The sequence below is a fragment of the Semicossyphus pulcher genome, unplaced genomic scaffold (genome assembly GCF_022749685.1).
Source record: "Semicossyphus pulcher isolate SPU_LCO1_2020_fin unplaced genomic scaffold, fSemPul1.0.p SCAF_4, whole genome shotgun sequence".
Classification (NCBI taxonomy): Eukaryota; Metazoa; Chordata; class Actinopteri; order Labriformes; family Labridae; genus Semicossyphus; species Semicossyphus pulcher.
In genome coordinates this window covers 12,143,275-12,161,164 of record NW_027211715.1, presented here as the reverse complement: position 1 = coordinate 12,161,164, position 17,890 = coordinate 12,143,275, and the positions used below count along the sequence as shown (strand labels likewise).

General features: G+C 39.5%; 3 protein-coding genes across 7 annotated transcripts in view; 2 read left to right on the top strand and 1 right to left on the bottom strand.

The window, feature by feature from the left end:
- Positions 1–155: 155 nt before the first annotated feature.
- On the top strand, positions 156–8,169 carry gpx4a (glutathione peroxidase 4a). 3 transcript variants are annotated; one of them, XM_069679559.1, is made up of 7 exons: positions 156–194; positions 6,194–6,288; positions 6,394–6,538; positions 6,869–7,020; positions 7,164–7,188; positions 7,379–7,438; positions 7,812–8,169. In XM_069679559.1, exons 1-7 carry the CDS (start codon positions 171–173, stop codon positions 7,848–7,850), a joined length of 540 nt encoding a protein of 179 aa, XP_069535660.1. In that variant the 5' UTR covers positions 156–170; the 3' UTR covers positions 7,851–8,169. The 3 variants fall into 3 exon arrangements, with proteins under 3 accessions (XP_069535660.1, XP_069535659.1, XP_069535658.1); XM_069679558.1 differs by lacking the exon at positions 156–194 and adding an exon at positions 3,856–4,016; XM_069679557.1 differs by lacking the exon at positions 156–194 and adding an exon at positions 3,856–4,043.
- Positions 313–3,638, bottom strand: polr2eb (RNA polymerase II, I and III subunit E, b). Its single transcript, XM_069679924.1, has 8 exons — positions 3,480–3,638; positions 2,790–2,964; positions 2,498–2,613; positions 2,226–2,306; positions 2,071–2,129; positions 1,768–1,846; positions 842–917; positions 313–435 (listed from the first exon to the last, which is right to left on the bottom strand). The coding sequence occupies exons 1-7, from the start codon at positions 3,534–3,536 to the stop codon at positions 852–854; spliced, it is 633 nt and encodes a 210-aa protein (XP_069536025.1). The 5' UTR covers positions 3,537–3,638; the 3' UTR covers positions 313–435; positions 842–851.
- A 1,612-nt stretch (positions 8,170–9,781) lies between the features above and the next one.
- The window catches only part of pip5k1ca (phosphatidylinositol-4-phosphate 5-kinase, type I, gamma a), a 45,468-nt gene continuing 37,359 nt past the window's right edge, over positions 9,782–17,890 (top strand). For all 3 annotated transcript variants that reach the window (XM_069679354.1, XM_069679352.1, XM_069679353.1), the window contains exon 1: positions 9,782–10,116. In XM_069679354.1, the coding sequence (XP_069535455.1) occupies positions 9,984–10,116 (133 nt within the window). In that variant the 5' untranslated portion in view covers positions 9,782–9,983. The remainder of the gene's footprint in view (positions 10,117–17,890) is intronic.

The window sequence follows — 17,890 nt, the reverse complement described above, 5'->3', positions numbered from 1 at the left end:
TAACTCTGTGTATTTTACAGTCAACTAAAAATGCATTGGGAACAGATTAGCAGGAAGAAAAACTTCTACCACTAACATGCAAAGTGGCATATGCATTCACTTCCCTGCAACTGGGGAGGGCACTAGGGAAACTGCTAGTTCTAAAAGCCTCAGTCTAGCGCAGCGTCAGTATGGCTTTCAAAAGGAAAAATAAGGTAGGCATCTAAAACTATTGTATGATGTACATAGAATTACCTGTTCTTTCAGTTAAAAACTTGTTTTTAAATGTACAGTACGGGTGTGATTATCTGAACAAAGATTGAGAAAATGACACCATTTTGAATAGTTTATTTTACAAAATCTGTAATTACAAGGAAAAACAAAAACAAATCAAAAGCAGAATGATGATCTATGGATGTTTGATGCTGGCTGTAACATCTCCATTCACTGGTCGTCCTAAAAGGCAAAACAACACATGGAGGAAAAATAAGTTATATTTAAAGCAGTTAAATATTTGCGTGTGACGTCATGTCTGTTTGACATCTCGTGCACTTGCAGTCTCACTGCAGTTAAAGTTGACTGTGTGTGGGACAACTTAGACATTTAATCAGTATAATTATGCAGTGTTGGAAATTCATTTTGGGTGAAACCCAACTTGAACCAAACAGGGGTCTTATTAACCAAAGTAACTGAAAAAAATGTATAGGTTTGTTTTTTAAATGCTATACAAAACAAAAAGCACAAAAACACTTAAAAAGGCATCCAATGCAAAAGTATCTGAGTTTAATATCACATCAATAATTTTATTATTCTGACCATCTTGACCTTTCACTAAAAAAAAAATAGTCCATCACATACGTACCTTACGTCCTTTACTGCACCAGTCTGTATGTGATGTACCTCCCAGCTGTTTCACTAGGCCTGATGATCTTTACTACCTGTACAGGTTAAAGAAAAATAGCAGAATTTTAAAAATGAATGCGCTACAGATCAACATTGCTGACAGTGTCCTGTCTCACTAAGACAGTCTCAGTTAAATGAATTACTGTGGAAAAGACACAGGTCCAAGTGTTTTGTGTTTGGAAGTAGAGGTAATTCAAAGCTACTCCAGAACTGAAGAAGCCTTGATGAGAGGTGAAACGTCTCCAAGAACTTCAGCCCAGTTGCATTTTGGATTAAGCCTCAAAAGGGTCTAAAGATGGGGTCTCCAACCTTTATTCATCTGAGAGCTACTTTGAAAGGATTTAAGTGGCCAAGAGCTACTTGCATTACATAGCTATAATTGCTGGTGGCTCCCCATGTTGATTGTTTGGTCAACTGAAACGTTGGTACCACATATGTCCTTCACAACTGTCCTTCACATTCGTGAATAAAAACCTGCTTTCCCACTCCCCGTGGAAATAGTATGTTTTCTGCTTGTTCTTGGTATGGCCACCTTCATTGTCCCTCATAAATCTGGCTAAACGGGCTTGCTAATAGCACCAAACTCCTCACTTTAGCTCAACTAGCGTACAGCATAACTGACCGGACCTGCCGATGGAGGTTGCTGCAGCATTGCTGAACCTCTTGGCGAGCTACTAAAATCCAGGCCGCGAGCCACCGGTAGCTTGCAAGCTTCCTGTCAGAGACTCCTGGTCTAAAGGATGTTTGAGTGATGGCCCTCCTTTACCAATACAACAATTATTGAAAAGACCAACCTTATGTCAAGTATACAGCACCATGCTGCCATGTTGTTATAACAATAATGTTATGAATCATCGTTATTAGAAAGGCTTTAATGTGCGTTACCTGTCCTCTTTTCAAGCCAAAGTAACGAGCCACAGGGTCCCCAGCCTGGATCCTTGGCAACTGACTTTCCTTTAATTTACTGAGGTAAAAACATTAAGGATGGATATCAAATGTACATTTGTGTGAAGAGTTGAGTCTCATAGAGACACAAAAACCAGGTTTATGTTGGTCTTTAGCAAAATGAACCACATTTCTATACTTTATTTATGGTGAGTTTCTACATATGACCGAAGGCAATCACTGCAGGCTCAGTTTTAAAATTCTACAATTCAACTGTAAGCAGTGCATTGTGTGAAAGGATACTATCTTGCCAAAAGTTCAGTCACTTCCTCTTTGGTCATAACAATGTGCTCAGGAACAAGCTGAAAGATAAAAGAATAATTGCATTAAAACAGAATTCTTGATCTGAGGCCATAAGATACTTTAAAATATAATGGACTTTTCAGTTTAGTGTGTACCTCATGCTCTGTGATGTTAATAAGCAGCTCCTGTTGTAGAAACTGTTCCAATATGTATTTGGGTGCCATGTCAACCAAAGACTGTAAGGAGACATTTCCATAAATATTTTACCAAGAGAGCATAAAACAAGAAGAAAGTATATAACAACATTCTAATGGAGCATAATTAAAATGGATATTTTTCAGAGGGATACATTATAATCGCATGGTTTACTATTTTCATACACATTTCTGTATTGGTGAATACAAATTCTACAATTGTACGTCTTTACCTGTTTCGCTGATGGTGTCATGCCCATCTGAACAACAATGATGGCTCGCGTGATGTTCTCCTCCTGCATTCTCTGACAGTACATTTTAATCGTCTTGATTCCCACCTTTGGCTCCTCTAATAAGTGAAGAAAAAGAAAAGGAAAAAAATAATATTGTACATTTAACGAGTCACAGACATAGTTAGAAATGCAAGGCTCAAGATTTCAGCGATTAATAAAGATTCTAGGCTGATGTCAAAAATCTCAGAACCAATATAAGATATATACCAATAATATATATTTATTAACCTACCCGGAAAGAAAACAAACATCTGGTCTGTGGGGTCATCGTTGTGTGCCACCAGAACGGTGAGGTCTGTGCGTCTGGGGCGACCCTCGCTGGGCTTGTCTCCAAACTGACTCTTGAATTCGTCTAGTGTCTGGTCCAACTCGTCCTGTGTCACCAGGTAGCCCCTGTCATGGCACAGCTGAGGGGGTAAAGGTGAGACGACGCAGTCAGTGAGTGTACGGGACAAACCATCATGTTTAAAACGTAGTTTAAATGGAACAGCCTCGAGCTTTTAGGCAGCTCTTTACTACCAGTCTGTAAACCAACTGTAGCAGCAATCAGAAGGCGATGAACAAGCTTTATTATTATTTAGTCATAAACCAAGTTGGGCAAAGGTCTTTAGAAAGGCTGATTGTCCCAGTTTTGGTTAATTTTGTATTGTTTACCCTCCAACAGCATTAAAGCAACTATGATAGAGCTAACCGCTATCCCAACCTTTACATATAGCCACTAGTGGCACTTACGTCGGCTAGCAGCTGCTAAATTACAAGGACAAATATCAAAAGCTACAAAAAAATGTCAAAACAAAATCCTGAAACTATTACTCACTGTCAAAATTTACAAACAAAACCTCACTTTAAAGAGGGATACTGCTGCTTTAGCTAGGCTACTTGCTAAGATAGCATCCCAAAGTATCATTGAAACATAACACACCTGCATTATGGTTTTGCGGATCTTCCATAACCTGTATGTTTCCTCTTCGTCATCCATGTCGTCTCAAGTATTTAAGTTGATCTAAGTTTCAATAAAATCTTGATAAAATTAATCAATTTCACTCTTGCATTCAAAGCGCAACGCGACGCACGTTTCCGTTTACCGACGCAGCCTGATGACGTAATCAATGACTGGTATTGTCTGGATGTTTGGCAAAAGGTTTTGTTTGGATAATAATACTGATAATTATTTTTAATGAGATAACTTATTATCATGATCAGTATTGGTATTGTAATGATGATAACAAATATATTTATAATTTCTATGAATGGTTGCATTCAGGCAGTTTTGACCCCCATGTTCACTCTCTCTAGTTTCTTCACCCGCCGTGGTTTCACAACAAACTGCAGGGCGGAGCAAGCAGCTACAATGTAACTATTGATTACAATATATGTGGCTTCTCCTATAACAAAAATGAGGCCGTTATATGTAATTTTGACGTTGGGGGCTGTGGCGAGCTGTGGAGCGCTGTCGATGGTACTGTACCTTGTTTTTTCCTCAACGGTAACGAAAACCTAAACGGTACTTGGCATGTGTGGTGTGGGTGCTCCTGTTGTTTCTAATTTACGTTAGGTGGTGTTGGAGTGATGCTATTGTCGAAAGCTTTTTCGTTCACAAATCCTATATATTGATTATAATAATCATAATAGTAATAATAATTATATATGTATATACACACACACATTTTTTATGTTTAAAAAAAATGTGTGACTCTTCGTGGCTTAACACATCCGACAACCTGCGTTTTCTCAAAGCCTACAGCTCATAACCCTTACATGTCTCCCAGTCGTTTTCTGGACTATCGTAAACACCCCAATGGAATGTACTTCTAGTATGAAGCTTTTTGCTCGTCACTGAATTTATCTGTTAAATAATAGTACAAAGTTGCATATGACGCCGTATCTTAAAGCTGTAGCACTGCCCCTTCCCCCGGCCTGCCATCAGCTGATAGTATTGAGACATAGGCTACAGCAACAGACATTCAAAGGTTTAATTACACAACATCTATTAGCACTTTGTCCATTACAACTAAAAACTATATTGGAAATAACTTTTATCTTGCCAGCATCCTAAAGGCAACTAAATCGTATACTATCATAGTATAAAAGTGATGAAGTAGCAAATACAAGAAACAATTCCTCAAGAAAAAATACTCAGTCGCATAAGTTCACGGAGGCCGATAAGTGAAAGTAAAGAAGTCTCAGCATGAAGATAGGCTACTTCAGGTATCAAAGGAAGACTCATTATGAAGGTGACAAAATAACCCATGTTTTTTTTAAGTAAATTACTGGATTATTTGCCTACTGTTAATATATAATTATGTGAACAGCACTTTAATTCTGTAGGTCATTTTCATTACTTTGTGTCCTCTTCTATTCCACATTTTCAATTGACAATACATCTAAAATATTTAATTTCATCAGAATATTTTGGTTACTTTATTCTTTACTTTATTGTTTACTTAAACAGTAAACTATCTCTACATAATTAGGGGAAGAGGGCCTATTAAATAAATAAGTTATTGTATCGTTTTTAATCATTTGTCAAAGCCAAGACCTGAAGTATAATTCAGATGTAGACAGAAAATTGTATAATTTCAAAAATCATCCATGTGTATTTCCCAATATCTTAATTGTGCAATGCCTTGTCTTGTGGTCCCACTGGTATATCCAGATTTTAATTTAAAAGTGTCCTGGAGCCGTACATGGGCGGTTACAGAGAGCTGAATGTGTAAAGAAAACAGAGATTAGGCCTATTATTTCCATTGCTTTAAACAACAGCTCTCTTGTCTTTCCAGATTATGAATATTTGGGGTATTCGGCTCAGACTCTGTGACTTTCACGTCAGGGGGAGATTTAGGAGGTTATGTGCGCTGAAAATCATGCTGATTCACTGTTGTAACTTTTGTTTTTCATTCCAATATTTAGTTCCTTACATAATAAGTTTATTTGTTCAGACTGTCACCCTTTCCCCTGCCACCTGGAGCTCAACCCCCTGTGGCCTAATTCTTTGCTTTTATAAGAAGTCAACTTTCTTCATGCGTTTATGATAATGTCGTGGACTGTGGACTTCAGTACAGGAGCATTTCTGATGTGGATTTGTTAGTCAGCAGAAGAGAGGGACCAATTAGAAAATCACAGCATATCAATTGGGTTAATGATCACCCGCTGCCTTCATATGAGAACACTGCGACGTGTGTTCTCTCAGTAGTGAGACTGTGGTCTGACGGTTAGGGTGGAGCTGAGGCCAAACAGGGGTTTACTGATTTGATCGCGTTCTGCCTTCAGAGGACCTCACTGAAGGGCAGTCATGCGCTTGATAGGGTCCGCTGTCCTTCTCTCTGTTCTGCTGCAGACTATGGTAAGAAGAAATTAGATTAGGATTGAAGCACAGGTTTATGTTACAGTGCTGGAACTTGTTTTGGACAATGTCAAATTGTGGTTAACTGAATTGACCATTGGTAATAGGAAATGTTATGGGTTCTTTATTTTTATTTCCATTTATTTTTATTTTTCCATTATTTTATTTATTTTTATATATACTTTAATTGATATTTAGTCAGTAGAGATACCCGTGTCTTGGTTGTATCTGCTGGATATATGTTCAATTTGAAATAAGGCTGCCATCACTCAAGCCTTCTTTCTTCCCAACAGTTTTCTCCGACAGAGGGAGGGCAGACGGCCACGTCTATTTATGACTTCTCAGCAACAGATATTGATGGCAATGTGGTTTCCCTGGAAAAATACAGGTAAATCTATCTGTTACAAATGCTCTCTCTAAATATCCGAAATTTGCCCATTGCCAGCCTACACCGTCACTTAAACATAATGTATGTGTCTCTTTGTATTTTCAGGGGCGATGTTGTCATCATCACCAATGTTGCCTCTAAATGAGGTAAAACCCCAGTAAACTACTCTCAGTTTGCGGAAATGCACGCCAAGTACGCTGAGAGAGGTTTACGCATCCTTGCCTTCCCTTCTAACCAGTTTGGGAACCAGGTACGCAACACACAATGTTTTTTGTTTAAGTGCGATGTTGGAACAAGCTCAAGATTGTGATCTGAACATTTCATATCACTAGGAATGTTATACAACATGGTCAAATTACATGTTAATCCAGGAGACATTTTAAAGTTTATTTTATACTGAAAAAGAAAGAATTTTAGAGTATCCGACTATTGTTTTATTAGCAGGTTTAAATCTTTTCTTACCAGGAATGGCACATGTTATGTGTTTAAATATTCCGACACACAAGGCACTTAAACCAGCTTAGGGCTTAAATAGTGCTGACCAATCATATTATTTATCTTACTTTGATTTACTTTGTAGGAGCCTGGCAATGAAGCTCAGATCAAGCAGTTTGCCAGTTCCTACAACGCTCAGTTTGACATGTTCAGTAAGATTAATGTGAACGGGGCCGAAGCTCATCCTCTGTGGAAGTGGCTGAAAGAGCAGCCCAATGGGAAGGGCTTCATGGGAAAGTAAGTGGAAAAAACATTCATGACTGAAGAGTCATATTGATACTTATTTGTTTTAGATGGATTGAATAATTTCTTTTTTATTATCAGTGTGTTTACTCAGTGATTATTTGCTAACATATGACTTGTTCTTCTCATCCTTGCAGTAGCATCAAGTGGAATTTCACCAAGGTAAATATTTCTTTTTCTCAGAGCTGTTATATGTTATATATATTTATACAGCACCACAGTTTATAGAGTATCTGCTTGCATCAATGCTAAGCAGGTGCCCTATTTCTACAGCATGTAAAAGCTTTTTAAAAAGTGTGTCGTTCTGGAAGTTAAACAGAAAATAATTATTTGTTCATTATTTGTTCTCTAGTTTTTGATCAACAGAGAGGGTCAGGTGGTGAAGAGATATGGACCCCTGGATGATCCAAGTGTATGTACAAATTGATCATTGTTCGCCAAAAATACTGTAGTGTATATTGCTTGACTGCAGCATAATTTGAATCCTTATATTTGTATCTACCTGACATCTAAATCATTGTGTGGAGAGTGAAAAGCTGCTGCTGTGTTGTAAGCATAAGTCAGTTTTCATGGAATAGGTCTTTAATAATAAATTACATCTCTACCCATAATTCAGTACAACGTTTTGATATTAATGTAGCTTTAACTGCTCATACTGTGTGTGTGTGTGTGTGTGTGTGTGTGTGTGTGTGTGTGTGTGTGTGTGTGTGTGTGTGTGTGTGTGTGTGTGTGTGTGTTTTGTTATGGCAATTGATGTCAACTTCTGCTGTTGCTTTACTTTCCAGGTGGTGGAGAGGGATCTTCCCCGTTACTTAAATGTCTAATGGATGATTGAAGCCTCACTTACTGATACTCCAACCCTCATGTCTCTCCATCCCCCATTTATCTCCTTTCTCTGCCTCTCCGAGCACCAGTGGATACAGTTTGTTTTAACCCCAGATCAGTGACGGTCTGTTCATAAACCCGCGCAGCGGATAGAGCAGACCTGATGAAAATGGCGTGCAAACCTCCTGGGAGGATTAGCAAGCTTGCATTCATTTGGTTCTCTGGAGAGAAGGAGGAAGGATCCCTTAATGCATCTAATAGATTTATGTGTGGCACAGCATTCATAATAAAATGCACTAAGATTTAGTTCTAATGATATTTGTGTCTGTGATATTTATTGTCTGTCAGGGAAACATTACCATTTATCAAGGCAATAATTATATAATAATGTTGTGTTTTGTCCAGAACTGTTGATCATTCTGCATAATGGTAAAAAGTGACAGATAATCAATTCCTGTGGTACTGAAAAATGAATATTTGTTTGTGTGTCAGAAAACGTTGAGGTTGTGCACTAGAGCTTGAAATGAAACTGTGGCTTTTATTCTCCTGGTTAGTAAACGGTACAAGGTCACAGTCTTAACATTTGGACATTGATAGTAGCAACTCAAAAGTTAGACAAGAGCGGGAATGATGGTTTGTTTGTGTCATATTTGTACAGTATATGCTTGTTAGGTTAATGTTACACACATGTAGTCTTCTGAGTTCCATTAAATTGACATGCTTAAGGAGACACTGATGAACCATTTAGACTATTACACAAACTATAACTGCATTAAAAGTAAGTAAAACTCACACAACATTGATTTTGGTAAATAAACAGGACGTATGAATATTATCATATTATATTGCCTGGTGAAATACTGTATGGTTGTACCAATAAGTCCATGAATTTAAAGCAAATAATGTCAAAGGTTAAATCAGTCTTTAAATTAAGAAGCTAACAACTCTTGGACATGAAACAATCGGTCATAAAGAAGACCTGATTTTGTATCACAAAAGGAAAAAAATACTAAACGTATGCTTTCAAGAAGCCTTATAAAGCCAAAGATTTTATATATAAAGCAGAGCAGCGTTGAAATAATGTGATTATAATTTGTTTTCAAGTATGATACCTATAAAATCAACAGTACATTAAAGTTACAGTCATAGACCAGACACAGTAAAAATAAAGAAGGCCAAGGACATCAACATAAGGGGCTGAATAAATTTAACTTTAATTATACAAGTCTCAGCAGATAGTTCCTCTTGTGTTTTCTATATTATTTAAAAGCTAGTTTCCCCATTTCCAGTACTGACATGAAGATTCTCAAGGATCAAATAGCCTTGGTCCCTAGAGTAGAGTGTTATTCATTTATAAAATAAAACACATGTTAGATACTCAGGAAGTTTACAAAGAAGGGCTTTGCAAATAAACAGAATCACCATGGGTATTAAATTGTCAGCAAACAAATAGAGTGTAATTAACACTGCAATAAAGGATTAGGGGTTCCTCGTCCTGTTTTGCCAAAAACGTTTTGTCTAAAATCTATTTGAAAATTTCAATACTACAGTATGATAAAGATGCAGTGGTCAAAAGGTCAGATCCAGGAAGAAAACTTTAGAGAAAATGTGTTTTGTTTTTTTACTTAATCAGTTAATCACCTCTCTGGCTAAGAACTGCTGTTCTGTTTCATTAAAAATTTTTGGAGCATAAATAAAGTAAAAGTTATTGCCGAGAGGTGTTGACTCACCAGACAGTGTAAGAGCCCATGATAATGTAATGCCACCACTCAGACTCCATCAATTCAAGTTGACCTCTGCATGTGATTCAGAGCATCACGCAGAGCTCCTGGCTGCTGTTCCCTCAGCCTCCTGCAGAGGGAGCTACGTTGTCCAGCACAAAAACAGGCAGCAGCAGCACAGTAGCAGCAGCAAGTGCGGTGCAGTCGACCTGAGCGGAGCGGACCGTGCGCCGCCGTCGTGACAAAACATCGCACAGATGAAGGGACATCCGCGGATAACTATCGCATATTCCTCAATTTGATTGTTGTTACATATCCAACAACACATTCCTCCTTCTTCCCGCTGGGATCGCGCCTTCTCTGCGGGTCTTTCATTCGGAGGGCTTGCCTGTTTTTCCTCCGGGAGGCTGAATGGAAGCAGCAGCCGAGGGAGCGGTCGGGCTGTCGGAGGCCAGGGACGGGAGCCCGCTATCCGTGACCGCAGCATCCGATGATGGGGACACGGTCGTTGGAGTTAGCTACGGGATGGACGCCGCAGACATGGGTACCTTATCATCTTTCAAATATACCACATAATATATTCAATGTCTATTTCATCAGCTCCCCTAACATCCATTCCCATCCAAGTCTCTGATCCTACTCCCGTGACCAGAAAGTCCCGACTCATCTTTGCTAGCAAGGAATTGGTAAGCTAGGCTATTAGCTAACTTAGCCGTTTGGAAGCAGGTAAAGTCAGGTGTTATATACAATAAGGTGTTTTGCTGTATAATGTGTATTATACACTCACATAGGTTCAGTCGTGACTAGCAACAACAACAAATCATTGCTGGCATATGTGAATAAGTGTTTGAAAGAGTAATATGCCATGTTTATTTTGATGTTTTAGCTATAAATATTTCTAATGATTTGGCTTGACATATAAAAAGAGCTATCGGCGTAGGAATCATCATCAGAAGCAACATTTGACTCCTTTCCTTTTTCCAGCCTCAGGCAATTTCAGGCTGAACCATCACCACCCCTCACGCTCAGACTGTAGACAACATGAACGTGTCCTATTCCTGTTTCTGAAAGAATCACAAGGCCTTAATTTGGGTTTACTTTTTGCAATTATCCTGGAAGCCAGTTACTTATTGGAGCTGGTAAATCCCAATTTGTGCAGGGAGGAGAGCTGAGGAGCAAACCACAGTCACCATGGCTGACTGTTACAGACTGAGATACTTGGCATTTAGACCAGGCAATGTTTTTCCCCCTCTTTTCTACTTTTGTAACTTTTGTTTAGTGTTTTGAAGTGACACCAATAAACACTAAAATAAACAGTTGTCTAGTTGTCGTCAGACATTTGGACTTTTCATTGCAGGGAAAGCACACTATATTCTAACAACATTAATAAAGCCTGCATTCTGTTTAGTGTCCCAATAAGTGATCACAGTGTGACATGAGCAACTTCATTTAAACTATCTGCTAATTGGAATTCAGCCGTCATTAAATGTATGAAACCTAAGTTATGTAAATTATTTTATTATTCCACAATGGAGGAACAGCGTATGTGGAACAAAATCTTCCTTAGTTTTTATTTGTTTTATTTCACTGAAATTAAATCTCAGAAATATGTCTGATTAATTCATAATAAATTGTAAAGAAATATTGTCATCATCGGTCTTTATCTGTATAATGTGTGAAAACAGGCATCTTTTTATACAAACACCTTTAATATGTCAGTATATTACTTGGCCGTTATTGGTCATCAATATATAGATGGGTGCTATAATATAAATGACAGTATCATTTGATATAACCATGTGCTGGCTTGGTAGTAGTCTGGATATGTCTGTAAAAACATGTATGGGTTTCCGCAGTTAAATACACAGCTTCTGTCTATCAGCAGTCAGTCATGCTGAATTCACTGGTATTCCCTGTACATCACTGTTTGGGGATTTTTGTTGTCCCTGGTTAGAAAAGTGCTGACTTTGACAAGACCTCAGTACTGCCACACAGAACACGCTCATGAATCAAAGGGCTGTCTGTGTGGTGAGTGTTACTCGACAAGCTTAGCTGTAACAGAGGGTGAAAATGGACATGGGGTGCCTTTGGCTGCAGATTCTTTTTTCTAGCATGCTCGCTGGCACGTGTCTCGTGTACCCGGGGTAATTTCACAAGTGTGTGTCTGCTCAGGCAGTGCAACCTCGCATGCAATGGGAAACACAGACCTTACCGGAGAGAGAGTGAGGGCTCGCATGTGCAGATGAAGAGCGTTAAACAGATGCATTATTGAGTACACCTTCACTCTGCCAAATGTGTCCAGGTATACACACAGTTGGCCTTCACGTATCTTTACTGTATTTTGAGTGAATTGAAACTGGCTGAAGAGTACACGTCTTCATAGTCTGATGCAATTTGCTGAGTGACTACATTTAGTAGGGTGGAGGACACTGCTGAATGTTTTTACCTACCAACATCTGTAACCTTGTTACCCCATTTAACCTCAGCTTTGTTCATCTGGGTATTGACTAATGCTGCAGGTTGAGTTGGTTTCAAATATTACTGAGGCAATGCATATTTCCATTATTGCCATCATTCATGCGGCTCTGCCCTTGTACGCTATTACGCCAGCGTTTTATGAGTGCTTAAGAAGTTAATTAAGAAAAAGCCAGCTTAGTCGATAGCTCGCAAGAAGTCGTATTCTCCTTCTGACAGTACTCTCTAATACACTTAGTAAAATAGACATAAAATCACAATCTGCAAAATACAAAATCTTCTTTTACAGCTTTATAATTTCACACTTTCTTCCCTTATTCTGTAAAATTGTAGCTCCAATGATCTGATATAAAGTTAACAAAGTATTCCTGTGTTGTAGCAGCACAAAATAAACACACTACATCTGCCAGGCTTGTTTCTGAAACATGGGAGTGATTAAATACAGATCAAATTACAAGAATTAATACATAACTTATTAAGTTTGAAATGTATCTATAAAGGCCTGAAGTCTGGCCGCGTATTCTAATGAAGGGATCTCACCTTAACTCTTCACAATTAGAATCAGCAGATATACTATAGAGGTTATCATATTCTGTAGCCACACCTACAGAGCATTGTCATGATGTTTATCCCTATTAACAATAACGTACAATGCAAAGACATAAACTCCAAATAACTGATATTACAAGACACCTCAGTGCTCTATCATAGTTTCTATCACAGTTTGAATTAATAAGCCTCAAAGTGTGATCTGTTATTGCAAGACAACTTAAATTGAAAGTGTCCAACAGGTTCTACTTGACACAATAAAGGTTATCCGACATTAAATTCCATCTTATTATTGTTATTGCTAAATAGTTGTGTGTGTCTCCTCCTGTAACAGGGAGCTTTTGTTGGTTAAGCTAGTTTGTCACAGACACTGCAGCAGGGAGGGGTAGGTGTGGATCACACACTGTGACTCTGTCCACGAAGGGTTTTAAAGCCCATAACAGGCTATTCAGCTAAAAAGCTTTAAACCAAGGGATTGTGCCATTTCTAATGGCAGTGTAGTAACAGTTTTCTTACATGAATGAATGGTAATGTCAGATAAATAGGGATCAAAAAAGGAGGCGAAAAATGTCTAGGCCGGATTCTTATTGGCTCCAGAAGATGGTAGATGTAAACGTTTAAGTGTTCAACCTGGGTATAGAGCTTGGTTAACGTCAGATCTTGCATGTATGTGTAATTGTTGGCCGTTGTGTTCAGCTCAGCTGCTGGGAACGTATGAATGCGACGCTGTGTGGGTGTCACAGCTGCCTGTTAAATAGCTGCCTGAGCATTTAGTCAAAGCCCCTCATCTGCAGTTGTAATTTGTCCCTATAGTCATCTGTCAGCACGACATTAATCTCACTTATCTTCTCCCCGCATGCATGCTCAACTCCTCTCACCTTCAACCTTGGCTGTAGTCTCTCCTCTCTCTGCTCCTCACCTCACCCCTGTTTGAGCCACAACTCATCTTACCTCCTCCTCTCTGAGTGATTCCCCTGGCCAAGCCACTCATTTGTCACTATCCATCAGACCTTCCCCCCCTCTGGGTTTTTTTCTCTTCTCTGCTTTAGTCGAGGCCTGTCAGGATAGCTGACGGAGGCACAAAAGGTGGTTGCCTTCTGTGAAATTTATCATCCATTTGCTTCCACCTTATTCAACCTGCAAGGTCTCCCTCGCTCTCTCTGTCTCTGTCTCCCCCTCTGTGGCTGGCTGTGCGTACCAGTATCAGTTTGCATCCTTGTGGCTAGTTCACAGGGCTTGTATAGGATTTTGACCTTCTGCCAAGTTATTTGATGTCATACTATTAAACGTAGATGATGACGCAGTTTAGTTACGTCTTACGTGCTGCCGATTTTCTCTTGTAGTGGGGGATGTGTGCTACATAATTTTAAACAGACACCACCACAGCGAGGCACGAGTGTGTTTGCTGCTGTCTGTCCTTGTGCTCGGCCGGGGTTTCTCCTTTCTCAGGGATTGCTGCTGGCAAAATGAAAGAGAGTAAATAGAGGAGATGGAGACATACACACGGAGGAGAGACTCATATTCTAGGCTGCATTTTCTTCTGTTGTGACTTTGCAGCTGTAAAAGGTTAACTGTGCCACATGACTGCAGTGTCATACTGCCCTGGCTTCCCTCAGAGGGGAAGTAAGGCAAAGACCTGCTGATTTCAATTAAGAGAGTCCCTGTGCCCACTGTGCAGGCTATTATTATTTCATAATGAGTACCTGGAGTATGAGCGCAGTCAGGAGCACTAAGCTGTCATACCTATCTGAACCACCCACATAGAAATTACTGCAGATTGTTTTCAACTAAGGAAGCATTGGAGTGGTGCCTGCCTGGGGCTTCAGTAATTGCATCTCTTCTGGTGTCTGTGTTGGTTTCCTCCATGCTTCACGCCACATAACACTATACTTACATAGCTTTTATCCAAAGCGTCTTACATTAACCGTGTGGATGCAACCCAAAAAAGGCAAGAATCATGCACGTACATCAACTTAAGCTGAAATGCTTAAGCTCATGCTAATAAATGTAGAAAGAATAAGCGATAGAGAAAGACTTTTTATTTCTTTCATGAGAAAGATCCAAACAGATGATTTATCAGCCTGCAACAGAAATGTATTGGTCCCAATGTTTACCCTGTTTCTCGCCAAGTGGATGCTGAGCTCAAGATAGATTATTGTTAAATGTATTAAACTGATTAAATGCTATAAACAAACAACTAATCTTCCATATATATGTTTAACGGTTGTTGAAGCATGTTGCTATTAAAGCCCCATGTTCGCTTTTTCTATGAAAGCCTTTGAATATAAAAGATACGGATCTTCATAGAGCTTAAACGATAAGATGATTAATCACATATTAGTCCACAACACTTCGATCAACGAATTTATCAGGTCAGTCATTATTTAAAGTAATGATCCTGAAGATTTTAATTTAAATAAATGTCTGTTAAGTCACTATCAATTGCCGAATGCGGCAACACATGGGTGATTGAGCCTATGGCCCACTGATTTGCATTTGCTGTATATAGTATTATTATGGACTGGGTGTCTGTGGCGACATTCGCGGAAAAAATCACAAGCGGCGCCCAGTTAGTGACGCATTAGCAGTAGTTGATCAGCCAGAGAGGGTAGGTGGAGCTAAGCGGCTGCTTTTCCCATCTCTGCAAGTGTTGCGAGTAAACAGCAATCTACTGTGGCTGAACAAACAAAGAAAATGTCGATGACTACAGATACAAGCGACCGTCAGCGAGGAAGGAATTCAGGGCTCTGGCATTTACTGTTTATCGCCATAGGTGCTGCAAAGGAGAATGGAACTGAAATCTTTGAGATTAGTACTTTAAGCAGAAATGGCTCCTCATCTCAGATGTGAAAATGTTCCACTTTCCTGAGTTGTGAACAGTACAGTAGTGATAAATTTAAGACATTTTAAGACGCCCGCTTGCATCCTTGAAAATTGTTCTGATACATGATCGACAAAATGAAAAAACCATTCATCCAGAAAATAACTCAAGCAATTAGTAATGAAGATAATAGTTAGTATCAGCCCTCTCAGATAGACCAAATGTTGTTTAAAATGTTTTTTTGTTTTATTTAGTCTCCATTGCTTGTTTGTTAGAAGTCATCATATCCTGATTTTTTGTTCTTAGTATTTAAAACCAGGCCTTTCTTATTTCCTCATTAATTTGAGAAAGATGGGGTCAAACTTTCAGGTAATTACAGTCCAGCCTGTTGGAAAGTGGAGGAGAGAGATGCTGGAGGGTAAATATAAGTCAAACAGGGTCTGAGCAGAGGGAAAATGTATTCACTCATTAAACAGCAGGGGCCCGGTTGGCAAAGTCAGTCTCTCTGACCCTGGTTTGAGCTATACTCTACTCACATGTCATCTGATGGGGAATTTGCAATGGATCCAGAGAGTAGACTTAAACAGGCAGGGCTTCATTTTCCAGTGTGTATCAGTTAAAGTCACTGTGTGGCCTGCAAAACGTTTGTGTACGATTTAAAACTCTGGTTTCAGATTCTTCTTCAGAAGTTTTCTGCACTTAGGTTTTTTTAAGCACTCTGTACCTGCTGTATTGACTTCCAATTTTATCTATTGAATAGACACACGGATGTGGAAGCACAGCTTGCCTGAAATTCAAAAATTTTTATTATAATAGTTGGCAATAAAATAAAAGCAATCTTCGTTCTTATGCTTCTACAAACATTCTTGTACAACATCCATGTGTAAAAAAAAACGTATAAAAATTCACAAAAGTCAAAATCGTCCCTATTGATCATAAGTAGACTCATCTCCTTTGTGTGTATATGAACAGGAGGCAAATAATGAGAAGGAGAAATGCCAGTGTATCAGTATATGTGACTGTACAGTGGCAAACCGCAGCAAATGTGCTTATTTCTGCTGTTATGCTAATTACAAATATGTTGTAAACACAAACAAAGAAAGCTGCAGTAATATTTCCCTTAATTATGTCCATAATTGTAGCCCTCTGATGTTTTCCAGCTTGTAATGTGCGACATGTCTTGCTCCAAAATCCCCTGAGTGTATGATTATTGGTTTTCTTGCCCTGCAGTAAGAAATACTTTCTTCATTCCTCTCCATGCTCTCTCCACAGACACCTTTCTCTTACCTCCATGTTTCGACACGCTGGAAACGGCCTGGAAAAGAGGCTTCGTTTTCATTATACTTGTGAGCCAGATCAGCAGCTGCAGGCTGTGTCATTTGATGCATTGTGTTTTACGAAAGACCAAGGCTGCTGTCTGTCTGTCAGTCTTCTGTGGACATTCATCCGGGCGCACGGCAGCTGTGGAAAGCACATCTCTTTTAAACCACAGGCAAGGCAGCCACACACTGTGCATCGGAGATAGAGGCAGCTTTCTGTTGGTACAGTGGTAAATGATGGAGTGCAACCTGCTGACCACCTAACTGTATACCTGAGGTTGCTTTACAGAAATGATACCAGATCATCTGCACTCAATGTATTCATTTAGGCGGCATGCAGAGGTGGTCTGCATGTCTTCGGGGCATGCTGGGATTTATGCTTGGACAAAAAGCATTTGAATGATGTCAGAAGACGACAGTTATCTGTGCGTTAAGTCAAGATTTCTGCTGTTTGTTGGTGAATTCAGGTGGCAATTGATTCTGAACAACATTCTTGTGAGTCATTTGATTCCTGAGAGTTAAATGATATAACACAAAATGCATGACGCACTTCTAGCGCTGTGTGCTTTCAGCTGTATTTTGCCCTCCTGAGTGACACAATAGTTTAATGTTAAGCATGAGTTTCAGCTCTGCACCGAGGCCCTGATGTCAAACTGAATCTGCAGGAATCTGTAGATTGTTTTTTCTGCACAGGTACGAGCAGCAGTTCAGCAACTGTGTTCCCTCTGTAGTGAGAGCAGATTACGCTCTTCTGAGTCACCAGTGGCAGAAGATGCTGCTCTCAGCAATAACAGCAGCACAAGGGAGTCAGGCTGATTACCGCCATGTTTATTTTTATTCTCCTCTCCTCTCCTCTCCTCTCCTCTCCTCTCCTCTCCTCTCCTCTCCTCTCCTCTCCTCTCCTCTCCTCTCCGTAAAAGGTCCTTTTTCTCTTGCCTGAAAGCTCCAGACTACATTTTGAGGATCAGCAAGGATCACTAAGCTCGGTTCTGATCTGGGAGCATAGTAATGAAAAACATACTGAAATTGCATAAGAGTTTGAACACTTGTGTGTCTTTGTGTGTGTGTCTCATTTTGCCATGAGGACCGAGCTGTTTTTAGCTTTGCCCACAGAACAGGGTGCTGCTTCTCAACCCTGCCAGTCTCCTCAGGAG